The sequence below is a fragment of the Lepidochelys kempii genome, chromosome 10, assembly GCF_965140285.1.
Source record: "Lepidochelys kempii isolate rLepKem1 chromosome 10, rLepKem1.hap1, whole genome shotgun sequence".
NCBI lineage: Eukaryota > Metazoa > Chordata > Testudines > Cheloniidae > Lepidochelys > Lepidochelys kempii.
This window is the reverse complement of record NC_136389.1, coordinates 53,889,920-53,910,987: the sequence shown is the minus strand read 5'-3', so window position 1 is coordinate 53,910,987 and position 21,068 is coordinate 53,889,920. Positions and strand designations below refer to the sequence as shown.

Below are 21,068 nucleotides of genomic sequence, written 5' to 3'. Positions count from 1 at the left end.
GGCTGGCTTCTAAGCCAGCAGCAGCTCGCTGGCTTTGCAATGCTCATGCCCACCAGTGTGCCTGCCCCTGTGTTACAGGGTTTCTGCTGCTCCTGTCTTGCACCTAGTCTTGCCTGAGACTCCAGTTCCTCTCCAGTTCTTGCCCTCTGATTTGACTCTTGGCTCTGGCTTCTAACTACAGGCTCCAGCTTGACCCACGACTCTGGTGCCCAGTTCCTGCCTTCCAGTTAGACCCTTGGCTTTGTTTCCTGGCTACTGACTACAGTTCTGACCCCGACCACTAGGCCTGCTGCCTTCTCCAACAACTAGACTACACTGCCCTCATTCCAGTTGGCTGATAGCCAGTTTCTTCCCAACGTTTCTCCCTGGGCAGCACAACTGTACATCTCCCCTTACACAAGGCAGGGACCAAATGCATAAACAAAAAAATACATTACAAAACTGGTTAACACACAAATAAAATGCACAAATACTCCAAAACATATACACTAAAAGAATCTGGGAAAGCAGCAATGTTGAAATGGACCCAAGGGTAATACCAAATTGCACATCAGTTTGCATGTAGGCTCTTGATTGAGCCTGACCCAGCTAACCTTTTATCCAAACTTCAGCTTTATTAAACAGTATTGCCAACTTTCAAGATTTTAACAGTAGTCTCATGATACTTGATACATTTCTTAAAGCACTAGCTCCTGGAGTCAGGCCATTCTAAGAGAATCTCAGCCTAAAAAAAAAAAAAAGTTTCCACCCCTCCAGGTTGTGGAGAAAAGCGTGAAAACATGAAAATGAAACATTCAAAAACCAGAAGAAAAATACCATGACCCAAATCTTATGGTTTTTAAATTAAATTCATGATTTTTTGAGACCTGACTCATAATGTTTGAGCACTTGGGATCTGAAATACAGCATTAAGATACTAGGCCATTTATTGATACAGCTTGATGTCAACGTAGGGAAGACAACACTGATTTCACTAATCCAGAGACTCATTCTACCATTTAGGAGTGGCACTCACTGGCTCCGTCTTTCTAACCCTTGTTCTTTAAGCATAGGTAACCAGGAGTATGTGCCACACCTGTAAAAACCCCACATGCAAGATCCAGAGAAATCACTACCCACTTGTGACTTTTCATTCCAGCTTATTACTGGTCACAAATTAAAGGTACAGGGTACATACTTCTCTCCTGCATACAAACAAACCAAAATTTCCTAATGGAAATAGAAAATTGAAAAAGCTGAATTTAACAGTTAACAGACTGTTATAAGATTAACAACTTTAAAAAACACCAGAAGGCCTAAATACGGTTTGTTTGGTTTTGTGTATTTTTTTTTTTTTGGTCATTTTATAATACCTTGTTCTGGTAGTTCTCAATTTCTTCCTGCAGAAAAGTCTGCCATGTTATCTGCTGTAGCTCTTCTCTCAAGTACTGGCAAGTTTCCATGTGTGACTTTGAAATATTCTGTGCAAGATGTTCTAAAAGAGAGAGCAAGAAGTGGCATGCATTAAAAGAGCAAACCTATCCCTGTGTGATTCCTGTCCAGCAGAAGAATGAACTGCAGAAATTATGGTAGAAACTTTAGTTATTATGAAAAGAACCTTAATCTATTTTCTGATAACTCCAATAGCTCCTTGGATTGTCCTTTTGAAAAATATTCTATGACATTTGCAAAAAGATACAAGTAAAAGAAAAAAAAATCCTGGTCCCTGAGGGTATGTCTATACTGGAGCTAGGAGCAGGTCTCCAGCCCAGATAGACAGGTTCATGCTACCTTTGCTCAAGCTAGCACATTAAAATTAGCAGAGTGGAGCAGCTCAGGCTAGCCACCCGAGCTTGGACCCAGGGGGTTGGGCAGACTTGGACACAGATGACCTCCCCGAGCTCCAGCCCTTGCTACAACATCCACATTTCTATTTTTAGTGTGCTAGCTGAAGCAGAGCTAGTGCGAGTCTGTCTACCTGGGCTGGGAGGCATGCTCCCCACTGCAGCGTAGACATACTGTAAGGGGCTATTTATACTGCAACTGGAGGTGTTGAACTGGTGAAGATTCCAGCACATGTAGACATACCCAAGCTAGCTTTAATCTAGCTAGTCCAGACACCAATAACAGTTGATCCATAGTAGCATGGACTTTAGTGCGGGCTAGCCACCTGAGTAAGTACCTAGCGTCCTGGGCTGCTGCAGCTTACCTGCTATTGGTATCCAAACTAGCTAGATTAAATCACCCCTGATTTAAATTAAATTAAAATATTCCTGCACTGTATACATATCCTAATAGCTCTGAGAGTGTTCCCACAGTGGTCGGAGAGCATCCAGTAGAGGGCAATGTACACCCATTTATGTATGTCACTGGTTCACAAGTGCAGCTATAGGAAATTTTCAATAATGAACAAAAACAGGTAGATTTGCTCTGTTATTAGTTCATTACCAACTTAAAGCTTAGTTAAGACGTCTGGGTGAACCTGGGCTGAAGTAGGCATATTGAGATTTGAGAGAAACAGCTCCTCTTTCCAGGAACAATGATTGCCAAATAGGTTTTTAGGGAGGAAAACCCATCTGAAGCTATGTAAAGGTGAAGCTCCCTGGAAACTTGAGAAAGCCTTGTGATCTGCAAACTCACAGTTTCACTTTGCTCTCAATGTAATGTACTGTACTAGCTGGTGGTCTTGGTGTTTTTACTGAGATGGAAACCTACCTGGGAAACTGAGCAAAAAATTAAACTCCTTACTAGGAGCCACAGAAGAGTGGCCCAGGAGTCAATGGGCGCATCAGTTTAGGATGGAGGCACATTAGTGGAGGTGGGGTGATGACAGCCCTGCTGGTGCTGTAAGCTGCTTCATGAATAAACAGCACTTCTTGCCAGGGCTGCCAAACTGGCATCTTTCTCCAGAACTAAATCCATGAACATTTGAAATAAGATAAATGTTTTCTTTAAAAAGGAATGTAAGGTATAGAGGACCCATCCTGCGAGATATCAGCTGGGACACTGACATAGAGGCTGCCTCCTTGGGAAAGGCAAGTTTCTTTTCTCTAGACATGATTTTTTAAAAAGAAATCTTGGTAGAGAATATAGTCTTTAGGGAACCAAGATAGAAAATTATACAAATGTCTCAAATTTTCCTTAGTTTTAAAGTAGTAGTGTAGCCATTTCGACGTGATGGAAGTTTACATACAATATGAAAAGTACTAGTGGCGCCTTAGAGGCTAACCAATTTATCTGAACGCAAGCTTTCGTGAGCTACAGCTCACTTCATCAACTGCATCCGATGAAGTGAGCTGTAGCTCACAAAAGCTCATGCTCAAATAAATTGGTTAGTCTCTAAGGTGCCACAAGTATTCCTTTTCTTTTTGCGAATACAGACTAACACGGCTGCTACTCTGAAATCTACATATAATATATTCATTCTAGAGGCCATCTTTCTTTTGCCAATATGCTTTGTTAAAACACATCTGAATGGCTTATCAATAACTGATTTGTACATATTTTGGGAAGAGGTTTTTCAAAGGCAGACGCCTAAAAAACTTGCCCTTAGACTTGCAACCTATCTCCCTACTCATCCCTATTTAAGCACATGGAAACAGATCTATTGAAGAGCAAAATCCTGGTCCCCCTACTTGCACAGTTCTGCAATCAGTGCTTCCACTGGGTAAACCACCATGAAGCTCTGGCCCTAAAATGTATCTGAATGGTCATCCATAACTCCCCTTTTAAGGCCCCTTGAGTCAGCTTTTCTGTGAAAGCTGTGTTTTTTTGTTTGAAAAATTCTTAAATAATAAACTCACACTACAAAACAGGTTGTTTCACATCATGCTAAATGGTCTAATTGAAGCCTTTTCTCAAGATCAAGAAAATTCAATAAAGGTTTACATTACAACCTTCAATAAAAGCTGATCATATGCACCATCTAAATTACACAACATAGGATATAAAGTAGTTGTTGCCACCACAGCTTTCATATGATCCAGCAGCGATTTCATACATATATACACTCAAAAACCAACATTAGAACCTAGTCACAACATCTGACAGCACGGGGAGGAGGATGTATTTGCAAGATACACTGGGCTAGATTTGATAGAGGGGCAAAGTACAAATCTAGGCCTCAATTCAGGAAAGTATTTAATCACATGCTTACATACTTTCCTGAACAGGGACCCTACATTGGAAAATACTTAAATATGGTCATTACAGTGTTTGGCCCTGTCCATGTTGGCCAGCCAAACCATATTACAAACCAGTTCAAAAGATAAGTAACGTAATAAACCACAACTTTAAGCCAGGCTCCAAACTCAGCATCTCACTTAGGATGAGCTAGCCTTCAATTCCCTTGCCTTTGTCGGGTTATCCTTTAATAATCACCCATGAAAACACAAACACAAAACCATTTGACTGAGACAAAGCTGCTGGCATAGCCTTTATTTTCCGATTTCTTCTTCTCATTTTTACTTATCTAAGGCTCAAATTATTTCAATTGAAACAGGGACGTAATCCTCTGGTTGTAATGTCACAACAAACTACACTGCAGAGAACTGGATTCCACAAGTAGAGGAGGAGGACTTCAAACAAAAAAAATAGGGAGTGGGAAATCAAACTTGTGTTATGCTGATTTGTCAAAGAATATGATATTTTTCAAATAGATTGTTTTACTTTTAGTGATGTTGTAAATGAGTATTTAGCATGAACGTTACAGAAATAAACAAAGCAGGCATTTTAAAACCACTGGTTGCTCAATTAAGCAAACTGGAATTTAAAAACCACTTGTGTAATGCTGGCAAGCCACCTTACAGAGCCCTTCTTAACACAAGTCACTAAAGTATTTTTGTGGAGTTCAGTATTCAAGAAGACATTCAGGGAGCAAAATGTAGGGCAGAACATTCTAAGTAAAGCTGTCGTTATAAGGGCCCTAGGGAAATTAACAGAACTTCCTAGAATTCATTCCCTAATGAATTTGGGACCAGATTCTCCTCTACTTCACACTTTCTGGAGTCACCTGAGTAAACTGAGTATAAATACCATCAGATTAGAACAGCATTCTAGACCCATATGTCACAGTTGCAAATGACACCAAAATAGTAGCGAATCAGGCCTATTCATTTTATGCTGGAAAATGGAGTAGAGGTAGGAAAAATATTAGGCTGATAATTAAAACAAAAACAATGCTATTCTTCATCAAATAAATCACTCAAGGAATATTATTTGCCCAGTTCTAAAAATGATTTTAACTAACTGCCAGCATTCGTGGTTCACCCCACCTCCAATAGGATTCTAAACCACCCAAATTCCACCAGCAAGGAGCCAGTGGGATTTGCTGGTCTGATTCTGTATGGTGCTGAGTGCCATCAACTGCCAGCTGAAGTTCAGGGTGCCGAGCGCTTCATGGAGCAGTTCTTGCAGCTGTACGAAAACAGCAAGGCTGTGTGTAATTTCAGAGCAGCATTCACAGAAGGCTAAATGTGTTACTCTGAATCCAAAGGGTATTAAAGCAATTACAATGGAAACTTTTCTCTCTTATTACCTAATTCTGCCATGGACACAGTTGGCGAGGTCTCCCCATTTGTAAAAGAACAATAAGGGAAGAAGCCCGATGCTGGTGTGTAGTCACATATTGGTTCTGGTTTGATTCCATTAATATCAAGACCCGACTGATCTGGAGAAGGTTGTATGTCTAAGTAGAAGCTGCTAACTGCAGAGTCTGCTTTGCTACCTTCAGGGGTATGCCCATCAATGTAATTACTGAGGTCATCATGTAGCTCTGTTAGCCCATTGGTGGTGATACTGTATGTTGGTGTCAGTGGTTCTGCCTCTCCAGGTTGCTGTTGGTGATCTCGCTGTTGCTGCTGCATTCGATGTTTCTGCACCTCTGCGTACAAGCTGTCCCTCTGTTTTTTTGACATTCGACCAAACTTTACAGCTGAAATACATACACAAAACACACTTTATTTCCATACATCATTACCACTGCACCATAACCATCCCGAGTGCTTAGATACCAGTGACGAACACATTCCGAAAACCTAGATCTGTGCAAGTATCTCCAGGTACCCACAGGAAACTCACAAACTTAACTACCACATTTCCTGCTACATCTTATATTCTTTAAATGGCAGTTTTAATAAAACATTTAATTTAACCATTTGCTTTTATTGTTATTTTGGTAGTTCATTAGCTCTCCAACTGTATAAATAATAGATAATATTCATTCCAGGTTCACCTCTACAGATGTCAGAGTTACAACATCCAGGCCGTCAAATCTGATCACTGTTGGACGACAATTAAAAATGAAATTTGGTGGTATAACACAAATAGCACAATTCCTATTGCATGTACACACATAAGTGTAGCCAACATCTGATTAGGTATAAACTGGTGGGCTCTGTCCACGAGAGGCTCAAATAGCAAGTTTTATAGAAATCAGGACTGAGGCGCATGAAAAAACTATAAAGCCATCTTGTGACAACAGACATTTATTAGTGTTCCAAGTCTGTCAGTGTGATAAACAAAAACATTTAGTCAATGATTTATAGTAAATAAATCCACAAGATAAATATGCTGCATGAAAAGATATATTCATGAACTTGCACATTAAAATCAGAAGTAAAAGACTTGTGTTGGCTTGGCATCAGTGGTTTTGCATATTACAGCACTTCCTAAGAACATGCTATACATTTTCTGGGACCTATCTCAGCTATAAAGGCTTCATGTTTTTGGGAAGAAAACTATCAGCATGTGTGTTTCTGTATCAGGTCAAACACTCCAAGAAACCTAGCCACTTATGAGACCAACCATTAGAGATTTTAAATAACAGTCAGGCATTTAATTCAACATAAAAAATAAGTCAAAGGCAGTAGGGTCCCATTTATTATGTGCACAAAGCAGTGCACTGTTTTCAGAACATTTTGGATTATGGGCACGGGACATTGCTGACAATATTGACTGAGCCAGATCCTCAGCTGGTCAATGTGGCTGCAGCTCCAGTTAAATCAATGGAGATGCACTCATTTACATCAGTTACGAATCTGGTCTTGTATTCTGTAATGTCCTTAAAATGTGTTACGTGAAATATTGCCTGTCCATTTTATTGCATACAAGTTGTCATGCATGCATACAAGGTGGGTTTAGTATGGAGAGCACTTAACATTTGGTCTTAGGAAGACATTAACTATCATGTTTAAAAGGAAGTTATAAGGTTTCTCTCTTTGCCAAGAAAAAATATTTTAAGTATTTTCATTCTGCAATTTTACTCTTCCATTCTCACACATTGTACATATCCAAATATTTGACTCATTCATGAATTGTAAATAATTCAGGTCTACACTGATCTAATGATTAGAGTCTTACTTTCAACAGTAAGAATCTGGGTGTAAAACACACAGAGCAAATGTTAGGACAGTTAGACTAAAAGTGGCATCTTCATGGGGTGACCAGGGACAAGCATGTTAGTTGGCAACTATAGCAAATGGGGAGAAAAAAACCCAAGTAACTGTTTAGCTCTCTGATAGCACTGACAGATTTTCATTATAGAATACAGTATATAAAAGCCACTGGGTATTCTCAGATATGAACATAGCATTCAGTAATGTTAAAGTCCTACATTAGGATTTATTTGAGCAGGCATTGTACTAAGTATTATTTTACACATGCCAACCCTGGAGTAGCAGCGCTCACCATCTCGAGACATCCCCACAGCAAGGCATTTCTGCAATCGACAGTGTTGGCAGCGGTTTCTGCTAGTTCGGTCAATCAAACAGTTCTTCTGACGAGGACAGGAGTACGTGGCATTGCTTTGCTGACTCCTCCTGAAAAAGCCCTATGATAAAATACAAGATGCTATCAATCACTGGATTCATAGGACACCATAGGCAAGATTCTGAATGGTATTCATGCTTAATAGAAAATTATGTTTAAGAGGAGCCCATTCATTAAATTAAAGAGCTAACTTTTTTTCCCCTGAGAAAAAAATACTTCTTTTCTAAAAAAAAATCCCCCAAAAAACTTTAAATGAAAAAATAATCTGAGGCAGGAAGAGTTTACACATTTCTTCTTTATTTTCAGAGATACTCTAATATACTTTTGTAACACAAATGTAACAACCCTTTTTGAGTAAGAGAAAGTGTTTCAAGATCAACTTCCTGGCCAGCCAGTGTCCTAGCAGAGGTGTTTTTCACTGCCATGGGAAAATCTAGGTGCCATTCCCGGTTTTTCCTGCTCAGCAGGGACAGCACATTCAGACCACAGGGACAGGGAGTGCAATGCAGAATCCTACCGCTCTACCTCCTTGGCAGATTAAGCTGTTGTTCTGACATCCCATTCTGTTCTTTTTGGATGGGAGGATGACAGACCTTGATGTGTAATCACAGAGGTGTGCGTGTAGCTGAATGTGTGTGCATGGGCAAGTGTGTGTGCAGAAAAAAGATGGAGGTAGATGGTCAGAGCTTCTCTCAGTCAGGAATGTGATCAACTCGTTATGGGGAGGGGGAAGAGATGGATTTTCTAGTTTGTTGCTAAAGTAAGTTCTTTCACTCAGTGAGGTGTTTTCTGTTCTTCTGAACTCTCTGTAATGGACAGTCACCAGGGTCATATCCGCAAGAAAACGTTAAAAACAATGAGAGCCTGGGTAGTGGTTACAACATAGTCCTGGTTATCAGGGCTCTTTGGTTCAATTCCCCACTCTGTCATTGGCTCACCTTGAGATCCTAGCCAGTTCACTTCATCTCTGTGTCTCAGACTCCCCACTCATAAATGTGCATGCATGAGTGTGTAATACCTACTTCACAAGGGTTCTGAGGTGGTGCTGAATGCCATAAAGAGGCATTTCAGATATGTGAACTCAGTATTTTAGTTTCACGTTAACACATAATGGACTAATGAACAGTATTGCAGAGAAAATAATTCCTCAGAAAGGCTAGGCACCCTTTAATTATTATTGGATATTTACCAATGTTTTATTTATTTGAAGCCCAAATCCTAAAGTACCTTGACACATGCACCTGGTGTCTAAGCAAGTGAGACAAACAGCATGGAGAAATTCTGCATCACAAGGAAGCAACTTCCCAGACGGTCTCTTGCAGACAAGAACATGACCCTAAGTCAATGCACAATGCAAAATCACATGAACCAAACCTACAGAAAGGTGTGGACAGAGTCCTACATCAGCTATTCCCCTTATATCTAAGAGTAGCTGACTGCAGATGCTAGGGTGACCAGATAGCAAGTGTGAAAAATCGGGATGGGGGTGGGGGGTAATAGGAGCCCATATAAAAAAAAAAGCCCCAAATATCTGGACTGTCCCTATAAAATCGGGACATCTGGTCACCCTAGCACAGGGGTGCACAAACTTTTTGGCCCAAGGGCCACACTGGGGTGCAAAACTGTATGGAGGACCAGGTAAGGAAGGCTGTGCCTCCCCAAACAGCCTGGCCCCCGCCCCCATCCGCCCCCTCCCACTTCCTGCCCCCCTCAGAACTCCCCACCCATCCAACCCTCCCCTGCTCCTTGTCCCCTGACTGCCCCTCCCAGGACCCCTGCCCCTAACCACCCCCCTGGGACTCCACCCCCCAGAACCAGCCCTATCCAACTGCCCCCTGTTCCCCATCCCCTGACCGGGACCCCCTGCCCCGAACCCCACTCCCATCCAACTGCCCCTGCTCCTTGACTTCCCCCCAGGATCCCCTGCCCCTTATCTAACCCCCCGGCCTCAGCCCCCTTACCATGCCGCTCAGAGCAGCATGTCTGGGAGCCGCGCCAGAGCCAGACACGCTGCTGCGCTGCACTGCCCTGCATGAGTACGCAGCCCCGTGGCCCAGAGCACTGCCTGCGCGGGGGACAGCAGGAGAGGGGCCGGGGGCTAGCCTTCCAGGCCAGGAGCTCAGGGACCGGGCAGGACTGTCCCGTGGGCTGGATGTGGCCCACGGGCTGTAATTTGCCCACCTCTGCCCTAGTAGATGTCCTCATACTGAAAAAAAAAGTGGGAGCTGAAGGTTCCTTCCCTCAGCCCTGTAGTGTTGTGGTGCTGTCTCTAATCAGCCACGCCTCTCTATTGTGACCCTGGTTGTTTCTTCAAGAGTGAGCTTTAAGTGACTTTAGTGTTTGTGAACTTTTTCAGCCAAAACCTTTTTGTGTGTGTGTGTGGCAGATTTAGGCTGGCCAAAACATTTTACAAATTTGTGTCAATTTTGGTGAATTGTTTCAGTAAAAAAAATTTTTTGGGGGGGTTTGGGGAATGTTAAAACAGTTCATTTTAACATTTCCAAAATGAAGTGTTTTGATTTTTCAGATTAAATTTACAATGGGATTTATATAACAAACATTTATTGGATCAGGGACTGGAATCTAGGTGTCCCTCTCCCAGGTGAGTGCCTTAACCACTAGGCTATGGAGTCAGTTTTACTCTCTGTCTCCGGCCCAATTAGTATTTAAGTATTTTTACAAAATGGAACTGCTTCAATGGGAGAGAATGAGAGAGACTAACCTCAAAACATCCAACAGCCCACTGGTGATGCACTCATGTGGGAGTAAGGTTGGGCAGAGACCAGTCCCTGCCCTTCATTTTTGTTGCTTTATATTATATATATAGTTTTAAAATGCCTAGAAACTAAACAGAGGATTTTGTTTGACCTGAAGAATTTTTTTTTCTGATTTCTAATTCACAGAAAATTCTGAAAAATTTTGGTTTTTGGTTGACACAAAGTTGGGTTTTTTTGTGAATTTTCAGAACTGCCAGCAAACCAAAAAATCAGTTATTCACACAGTTGTAATGAATAGTGCTGGACCGACATCACTGGAAACTGCTCTGAAGCCCTTTTGTTATCTGAAGGACAGTTGAAGTCCAGGGCCCTGACACTTCAGTGACCAAGAAGATAGCTCAATCTCCATGCTCACTGGCATTGTTAGTAACATGCCTAGTAAAGGTGCAAGTAGATACCTGCCCACTAGAAAATGGGACCAGGACTCCCTGGGCTGGATATCAACTTTACTGGTGACAGATGAAAGGTTCCCCTTCTCCCATTATTGGACCCCTAAACCAGCCAGTTCCCCAAACTGCCCATTCTCGTAGGTGCATTAATGTTTGTCCTAGTACATGAACTGTGCTATGTCTTCATCTCCTACTGCCAGACACTGGGATCCTGCAAGGCAACTTGATCATACAGCCATGGCCGAATTAATACATGAACAAACTAGGCACATGCCTGGGGCCCAAATTAGTAGGGAGGGGAGTCCAAACTGAGTGGTGCAGTGACCGCATCAGCCAGGTAGCAATACCACTCCCTCAGATTTGGCCCAGTCACCCCTCCATCATGACAAATGGGTGACCAGGCCAAACCTGAGTTGGAAGTGGGGCAGCCAGCATTGCTTCTCTTTGCCACTTCGTGGGGGGTTGGGTCAGCTCCTGCACCAGGGCACCTCACTCAGGAGCCTGCCTGGCCTCACCCTGCTTCCAGCAGTCCATGTCCTCACTGCTGCCTACAGGACTTGCTCAGCAACAGCCTCAAGACCTGTTACAAGTGTGGGGAGATGCACACACAGTGAGACTGTCCACACAGGGGACTCAACTGTAGAAGGGCAGTGGAGAGTCCGGGGGTGGACTAACAGGGCGGACCTGAAAGGGTTAAATAGGGAAGTGTCTGTGCAGCAGGAGCCAGTCACAAATAGATCTGGATAGGAGAGAGTTAACTAAGCAACAACCCTGCCACAGGAGCCCCATGTGCTTGTGTTAACAGATCACTAGCGCAGCTGTGCAAGTCAGGATGGGGTTAATACAAACACATTCCTACTACTGGAGCATCTAGTTTAGCTGTTCACTAGAGAGACCCACATTGTGTTTTCCTAGGACTCAGTGATGAGTTAATTTGGCCCTGCATGCAACTGGAAGAATGATAGCGTTCTTCTGGGTAAATCCTTAATTTGGGCAAGCAGACAATTTGTTGTGGGTGGCTACATTGCCAGTTAGCCTTTTTATATGGGGACAGTCTGTGGAAGGCTACTAAGGATCGGTTTCAAGCAGAGGGTTATTTTTCAATATTGTAACTGAGAAACTTACTGGGCTTTTTGCTCTTTCTAGATTTGTCCTAGAGACATATCTGCCCAGTACATTTTTGTGTACAATTTATCAACTAAGTTACAGCTTGCAACTAGATTTCAACAGTGCAGCACTGCCTAAAGAACCATGCCATCTACAACTGAGACCTTTAAAAGCATTTGCTGTTTACACCAGATGAATGTAGTGTAATGCTTTTAAAGATCAACTGTGCTATACTATGTGTGTCTACTGAAAACAACAGCATTTAAAGCTCAGCAAAGCCCAAGTCACAATTTTCAGAAATGGATCCAAACTTCCCCAGAGCTTAGGAATGTTCCAGTTAGGGGTTTGGGTTGTAATTAATGATGGGCAAACAAAAAAAAAGAAAAGCCAAATTTTACCTGAGTGGAGTTTTGTTTTTTGTTTAAAAATGACCAGGGTCATTAATTATATATTTTTGCCAATTATCTTAGAACTCTTTAACCCTTTGGACTCACATTATTACAAATGTATGTGTGAAAACCCTAACATCAAAGAGCTATTACAAGCAATTACAGTTCTTTGGAATTTTCTTTGAAAACAGAACACAACAATATACATTACTCTTGTACAATCTGCACTGTCTTGTCAAAGGTGTTGAGTTAGTCACGATCTTCCTGCAGGGAAAGCAGGGGTATGGGGGAAAAATAGAATATACATTAACATTTTTGATGGAGGCCAGCTAGAAGCCATATGCTCTCAGAATTACTGTTACCATCAGTATGGCTCCTAAACGCCATAGCCAAGTTAGGTCCTGTGATGGAGGGTATAAACTCCATACTGTCACAGCCACCAAAGGCTCAAGAGACAGAGTAGATAGCTCCTCAGCTGTACCTAACTGGTGGATCATCAACAGCTGGGATAAGAGCCTGCAAACCAGGCAGAAGGAGGCTGGTAGTGAGCCTGAGGGGACTGTATCAGCCACAAAACCGGCAGGAAATGGTGTAAGGAGTCAGAGCCAGGGGAAGAGCAGTGAGTCTGAGGAAGCAGACCGTAGCTGCTTACTACAGGGTCCCTGGGCTGGAACCCAGAGGAGAGAAGAAAGAGGGCCTGGTTCCCCTACCTGCCTGCAGGAAAAGGGATGTAAAAGCCTTCCTGCCTCAAGGGAGAAAGGACTACTGAGCCCAGGGTGAGGCTGAAGACCCGGCCTCAGGCCATTAGACTCTGTTTGCTGGACTCTCCACTATGCTAGAAAGGGGGTGAACTATAAGTGACCTGGCTGGAGGGCTGAGTGGTGAGAAGGGTCAAACAACCACAGTCGTGGAGGGGACTGTCGACAAGGGGCTACAGAGTCCAAGTGGCTGCTCCACTGTGCTTGGTCATGAGGGGGTGCACTGTCTGTGACTGACCCCTATACAAGCTCCACTGTGCAAGGCATCATACAAAGATATAAAATAAGTGACAGATCCTGACCCTCCCTAAAAGCTCACAATGGCGTCACTGACAGCACAATTTGGTTCAGGGTTTTCTGGTACTACATAGTTTGCACCGAAGGTGAAATGCCAGCCTTGCTGAAGTCAATATAAAACTCCCATCAACTTCAAATGATGCCAGGATCTCATCCTAAAGTCTCTTTTTGCATACATAGATTAAAATAGTTCTAGCAGAACAGAGAGGAGCAGAATTGAATGTTAGCTTCAACTCTGCCTTTCAAATTCCTATTTATACACAGCACACTATGTTTTTTCATAGAGTGCCAAAAAATCAAGTTTTTTGGGGAAAAAAGTGTAGGGGAACTTTTCATCTGCTTGTCAGCTTGGATACAAGCTTGTTAAAAAAGCAACTTTGAAATGTAAATATCAGTTTTCACCAAACCTATTAATAGTTTCAATAACTTTACTATTTAATGGGTGAGTATTATAGACATGTTGGTTTAGGTTCCTTCTTCAGGAGGGGAGAAATTCAATTGTGCTTCCCTGATGTCACAAATCTTACTTTATAGGTTCCCTTTCCGGCTAGGCACAGGCTGAAATGCTGATCTCATGTTTTGGTCTTTTGACAATTTTCATTTAATGAATTGATTCCTACAGTTCATTAGCTTCCCCTCTTCCACTGCTGTATACACATATGTCTTAATTAGCTGCTCATTGGCTGTTTAATTACAAGAAAACAGCTGACAGCTGCCTTGCTGCATACTAATGGCAGACGTTTTGGAATGATTATACACAAGCCTGTGACAACTAAGACTTATTCATAATCCCATGATTTATGGCTAATACTTAGAGACATCCACGTACCATTACATTTTGCAGTATTCTCAGCAACTAACAATTCTGAGGGAAAATCCTTTCCGATTTTAAACCAAACTCTTCAAATTTCTTTTAAAAACATAACAAGAGATAATTGTTACATGAAGAGGATGAACATATTCCAACTGTACTTGTAACCATTTTATGACAACTAAATTATTTTTTAGATTTCAAGGGGAAAGATTTTTGTGTAAGTATTTGTTTATAAAGATTAAGGGTTTAACAGCTCTGGAAACAAATGCAAAAAACAAAACTGGTAATTACATTTGAGACAGGTTTTCCTACAGTGTCTACCAGTTTATACAAAGCTCCTAATAAACCCAGTTTATAATATGATTAGGTTCCATCCATAACACCTCACCAGTTTTTATTGGAAACTGGTTTAGGCAGAACAGTATTTAAAAAAAAAAAAAAGAAAAAAGCAGCTTCCAAACAGGATTTAAAGGCAAATATAGCCAAAGTCAATGTGACCCTCAGAGTTAAGTTAAAAAAAATTTTTTTTTTTTATAAATCGGAGAACTTAGAACTAGCTGAATTCATGCATAAATTGAAGTCCAAGTGAAAAGAAAAACAAAAGTATTTTCCTTCAAAGCAACAATAGGAATACTCCAGTTGTATTTTTTACTGAAACAACTCTCACAGCTTTGAAGAGTGCCAAGAGAGTGAGTGCTGAGTGCCTTTAAACTTCTGAAAGTACAAGAAATGCCCTCAGGTGCCCTGTGTGAAAGGTGTTATGAAACTGAATGTATGCATTCAAGTAAGGAGAGTGGCCACACCTGTGTATTAACTGGCAAATTAGGCATGAGCTTGTCACCACTGAGAGAAGAACCTGAAACTAGTTGTATCCAGAGCGCTAAAGGCATAATTCAGAAGTAGGCATGGCAGTGCTCGATTTTTATTTTTTCATAATTTCAGCAGATATCAATCTTTATTTCTAAGCATTTTTCAATTTAAATTTTAACAGCTGTGGGAAATAGTGTGTGTGTGTGTGTGTGTGTGTGTGTGTGTGTGTGTGTGTGTGTCAGACAAATATTTAATGACAGATGTTAAATTCAAAAGTTTAAAGCTTTGTAACTGTTAAAACACAAATTGTCAACATCTCACATAAAAAATATACAAAGCTTTTATCCTTAAATCAAACTCTAAATTCTCAGGCATCATTTTTATCTTATTTTGCTTGTGTAAATTTTGATTATTATCGATGGAAATATTTTTTCAATTTATATGTCTGATGAAATTGGTGTTTACTGATATTTACTGAAAATCTAATCCTTCTAACCCTATTCAAATTCAAAACTCTGTTTCCCAATATCAAAGTATTTCACTGTAAGTCCCTACAAGCTATTCAGGAATTAAATTTAGAATATCAAGTATTACCTGAAAATAGTTTCTGTGTTTAGGGACAAAGCTGGAGATGATGCACTCAATCACTCTCCCTCTTCTAATGATTGTACCCAGCAGATTTTCAAGGATTGTGCTTACTAATCACAAATGAAAATTCAGTTCTGTCTAATACTGCTCAACAAAGCAAAAAATGACAATTGGAAGTATTACAGAGATAGGTACCTTCTTCCCTTCACCCTTAAACATGTTTTGTAAATTAACTCTCACAGAGGACATTAGCAATAGACAGATGAGGAAATTCATTTTTTTTTTTGACCAAAAAAGAGGGTGTTTTTTTTTAAAGAGGCATTTAAGCCCAAGTAAGAGGCAGGAGGCTTGCAAATGTTCAGTGAGGTTTTTATTTCTTTGTAAAACACAAATAAATATTAAATATAAATATCACTAGATTAAGGTAGAACAGCTAAAATCACAAGAAGTTAGGAAATGAAAGATTCCTGAGCAGCATTAACTTGGCTTCATTAAAAATGCCAAAGGATATAATAAAAAAAAATTGAAACCTGAACAGAAAACACTTCTAAGTATTATTAAATGTAATAATTACAGCACTGCAAAGGGGAATTAGGCCACGTTAACATTGCTATTGGAATCTTAACTTTTGTTCTTCACAGCTTTTTTGTGATTTCAGATGTGGAATCTTAATGCTACATTAGCGTAGATGTTTGCATTTAATTTCCTTGTATTTAATAATGTTAGCATTTAAACAATCCCATTTTGGCTTTGAAGTGCCCACCACACTGGGGTGAAAAGAGTGAGAGAGACAAAACCATCCAACTTCGCTGCTGTTATTGGAGATCATTTTCCACAAGACTGGCTTGAGAGGGTAGTAGCACTTCTGTTCACTTAATGATAATTTAGGACCCTGACTTCATTGGGATTTTGTATTAGTACAAGAGCCTACTCAAGTATCACAGTGCAGGACTGGGACCACTACCTTAATAGCTGCACCATCAAAGGAGAGTGTGAAACAACTAAAATTTAGGGTTTTGTTTTTTTTTTAATCAAAGGTTAGATTATGTGAAGAGTAGTATAAGAACATATAAAATTGCAGTGATTACAGCCACAAAAAGCTGGAAAACACACTGTGAGGAAATAGTACCTAACTGTTTCACACTGAGAGAAGCCAAGATACACCAAGTTGTCCCCCACCCAAAATTGCTCTCTTCAGTGAGACTTTGTTGCTTCTACTGTGGAAGAGTGTAACACAAACAAAATCCTTCTTTACCTTTACATCTGCCACAGCACAGGATTTTAAACATTTTTTAAGCCATGATCATTTATACTCTGAACGCAGTCATCCCCACCAGCACTCCCACATTTTTCACCAAGGTTAGGAAGATTTGAACTCTGTGAGTGCAGTATTGCCTTTTTAAAGAAGAGAACTATATGAACACACCCAGAGTGTCAGATACCTAGCAGACACGATATTTCATTTTAGCCCCAAAACTAAGAATGAGTGCAGGACATGAATGAGGTAAGCAGGATATTATTCACCTGGTTCAAGTGCATGTAGGCTTAGTTGTCCTGGCTGTACATAGTTATTATCCTATGGTCCTAATGCTCCAAGAACAGGAGAATATCCCTCACTTTGTTGTTTGGGCCTTTGTTTTATTGGGGTGGGGGAGGGCTTTTGCTTTCCCCACCATTAGCTTGGCTGACCTGGTGGGATTCTCAAGAGAAGATTAAGTTTTGCATTCTTCACTGCATAGGAGACCAGGGGAAACCATTTGCCTGACCCATATGGGAATCCATTTACACACCCCACTGTCAGGCTGGCATCCATCATTATTCTGATTGTAGGAGATTCAGACAAGGACCTCCTTGTCCTTCAATAAGTGAGGGATTTACATTTGTGAAGGAATAGCCATTCTGATGGAGGGATTCTCAATGAATGAACTTATGTCTGCTCAGGTGAGTTCCAATGGTTGATCAGGGGATCTTGCAGAGGAGGAGAAGCAGCATTGCTCAGAGTACTGTCTCCATGCAGATGGCCATGCATCTACTAGCTGAAGGCACTGGTAAAGTGAGACCTGCTAGCTTTGCCAAAAGCTCTTCTTGTGGAGATTTGCCCAAGAAACTCCTAGGTGAATGAGCTTCTCAGACTGGATGGGAGGAGCAATTCTGGTCATTGACAGAATTGTGAGTCTTGAAGATCTGGACAGTTCTATTCTATCTTCTTCACCATAGTATCTAAGGACCTTCCCACAGTGCCTTAGGCAATGTGCCTACTATATTATATGTGGCTTGTTTGCTTTCATCCTCTTCCCAATGGGAGACTGGACTGTTTGTGCAGTGTGGTGTTTTTTTCCATACAGACATGCTGCTACATGTTTATGTTAGAGAAAGTGGGTCAAAGAAATGCATCTTGTACTTGGAATGTGGTGGGGTTTGTGATCATCCTTAGTTCCTGTGGGAATTTGTTCCCAAGTCTGCAACCAGCCCCCAAGGAAGCTCTGTCTCCTGAACACTAGTTTTACCCTTACAGCAGAAAGTTCCACTGAGCCAGAGGAGTGGAAAGGTTGACCATAATCTTCATCCTGGAGCTTTAGGTGATTTTTTTAGATATCCTGTGCCCAGACTATTGACAACCTTGAAAATAAGGACAGAGACCTTGTGCTTGACTTGATATTCTATGGAAAGTCAAGGTAGAGTGTTGAAGGGCTGCCACTTCACATGAATAAGACTTTGATAAGAAGCCATAGAGGTACTGGTAAAATGAGATGCCCTGTGTCTCAAAGGTGGATGTCAGGATAACCACGCACTTTGGGAAAGCTTGAATGGACAATGACTATAACTGGTTGTGGCTTTCTTGACTTCGTATCTCAGGTAGCACTGGGGACAGAGGTAAACCAGAGTACAGAGACAGACCTTTGTGAGGTTGATCAATCACATGAAGGGGTTTTCTCTTGCATTAGAATAGCCAGTGTCTTCATTCAGTAAAAAAAAACCTTGACTACTGCTGTACTCCATCTGGACAGGACAAATACTGAGCTAAACTAACTGTTTTTTGTTTTTAGTCTTCACCCTCCCCCCCAAAAAACCAAACCAAACCAAAAAAATAACCCTGCTTTTTCCACTGAAAATGGAATGGACCCTAGGGTGATGACATGTTCCATGGAACTGTTCAGCACTACTTCCCAATTACTGGTGTCCTGAGGCGGGAAAAGAAACAAGAGGGTCAGAGAGGGAGCATCTTGAGATTCTATGCCTCGTCTCTGCTCTCTTAGAAAGCCCATTTGTATGGAGCAGTACCAACCTGGGAGAAGAAAACATTCGCCAATCTTCCAAGTGGGTTGTAATCATGAGCTAATAGAACTTCGCAGTCTGGAGGGGAAGCCATCTGAAGGACAGTATCTTTAGTCTGCTGGTATTTCTGTGATGACACAGGTTTTGGATTATTTAAGGAAATGAAGCAGACATTGAGGTCCACGGAGAGTTTGAAAGATTTGTCCAGCTAACTTGGTATGGTTCCTCTACAGCCCTGATGATGGGATCTTTTCTTCTATGTCCTGGAATCCACAGTATATCCAGAATCTCCAACAGAGATTCAAGCATTAGGAACATGGCTTTGCCCTTCTTCCTGTGCTCATGTATAGAGGGTCTATGGTTGTAAGGGTGTAGTCAATAAAATTCACGAGCCTCATCTCTTCATACAGGAAAAGGAGACCAGATAAAAGGATGAACATAGATATGGACCCTCTTCAGTTGATGACCTGGATGAATGCTTGGAGTGATTAACAGATCCCCCAAGAGATTAAACTCATTATGGCTCTTTCTAGTGTTTCTTCCCTTTTTGGGTTTGGTGTTTTGGAGGTGGGAGGAATCTCTTATCCTCTCCCTGTCCTCACCTCAAGTTGGAACTGCAGAGCAGTGATATCTGGCTGAGAACCTAGGAATACCGCAGACAGTCAGTACTAATGTGAAGCACATTGACTTTCTTTTAGAATCTCTCTCTGAACTCCTGCAAGACCTTAGACTTTGAGAGATGTGGCTGGAAACTGGGTGGCAAGCTGTGTAAAGAAATTAGAATGAACCAAGCTAACTGATGCTCTAAATTTCTAGGCATGGATGATGGGATGGGGAGGAGGGTCTTGCACATAGATGAAGATATGAAACACAAAGTCACTTGCTCAGGGCTGCTGGTGTGCATGGGTGTCCCTATCAAAAATAAAGAGGCTGATTTGAATAGAGTAGAGCAACCACCTGGGTTTTCACACTGCACATCCGAGTTGCCCTTTGGCTGAAAATGACTGGCTGATTCCTAAGGTAAGTGATGAAGAGGGGCAATGATAACTGTGACACAGTGAGGCAGCGTTCAGGCATCATGGCTTTGGCCTTCTCCAATATCATATATCTAGGACAAAGTGAACCTGTCAAAGCAGCAGCCTTGGCCAAGGTATGCGACCCTTCCCATCTCTCTTATGAAGCTGGCCCTTGAATCTTGAAGCTGCTCAGTGGTGGACAGAAGCTTTATCAGGATAAAATAGATGAAGATATTTTAGCAGAGCCCATCACTAAGGAAGCACTTGAACTTGGGAAATGCCCAGCTTCCATTACGATCCCCTCCCAGGAATCTCTCCCAACCAGGGCTGCTGCTAGATGGATGGGTGAGTCAGAGTAAAAAAATCTAAAATTCTGTCTAGAAGAGCACAGGATGAATCTCTGTCTAGCACGGAGACAGAAGCCTAATCTCTGAAGGTACTTGCAGTATCATGCGCCCAACAAGGGAAGCAGGCCAGCAGCTTGGGAAAGAGATGGCAAGAGTAATCTCTTATCCTCTGAAATGTGGGTTAAAGATGGAAAACCCATTAGTACTCGAGTGACAGCAGAAGGTACTCGCATGAGAGAACGATGCCCGCAAAGCAAGCCTGCAGCGGGGACGTACAGAATGTGTCGGGACCAGGTCGCGCATATGTGTGTATTTGCAGTATCGCCAGACAGGTGTCAGCATTAATGCGGAATTAATTTAATCTTCGTTGAAAGAAATTGACACAGAACAGAGGGTTAACACTGCTACTGAAATCTTAGTTTAGTGGACTTATTGAAGATTCAACTTCAGGAGAGAAAAAAAAATCCAGGCCTAAACCTCACACAGCAATCAATTGCACCACAGTGAACTTCTTCTTCTTTTTTTTTTTTTTTTTTTTTAAAAACCAGCAGGAAGGTTTTTATATCTTTAATACAAAAAATACACCCTGTACAATTTTTTCATCTCATGCTGTTTTCTATGCAGGATAAAATATATGTATAAGTCAGTACAATAAACTACAAACACACATTTACAAATGGAAACTTAAAAGCCTGAGATCTCAACTACACCTTTTCACTAGGTTTCTTTGCAATTTACCAAAAAACCTCCCCCA

The 21,068-nt window shown here is 41.4% G+C and overlaps 1 protein-coding gene across 3 annotated transcripts in view; it reads right to left on the bottom strand.

Moving 5' to 3' along the window:
* Positions 1–21,068, bottom strand: part of RORA (RAR related orphan receptor A) — a 545,340-nt gene that overhangs the window by 19,239 nt on the left and 505,033 nt on the right. For 2 of the 3 annotated variants that reach the window (XM_073303636.2, XM_073303637.2), the window contains 3 exons: positions 7,666–7,807; positions 5,516–5,911; positions 1,353–1,474 (listed from right to left, as the gene is read on the bottom strand). In XM_073303636.2, coding sequence (XP_073159737.1) covers positions 1,353–1,474; positions 5,516–5,911; positions 7,666–7,807 — 660 coding nt within the window. The remainder of the gene's footprint in view (positions 1–1,352; positions 1,475–5,515; positions 5,912–7,665; positions 7,808–21,068) is intronic. The other variant, XM_073303639.2, reaches the window with a different exon arrangement.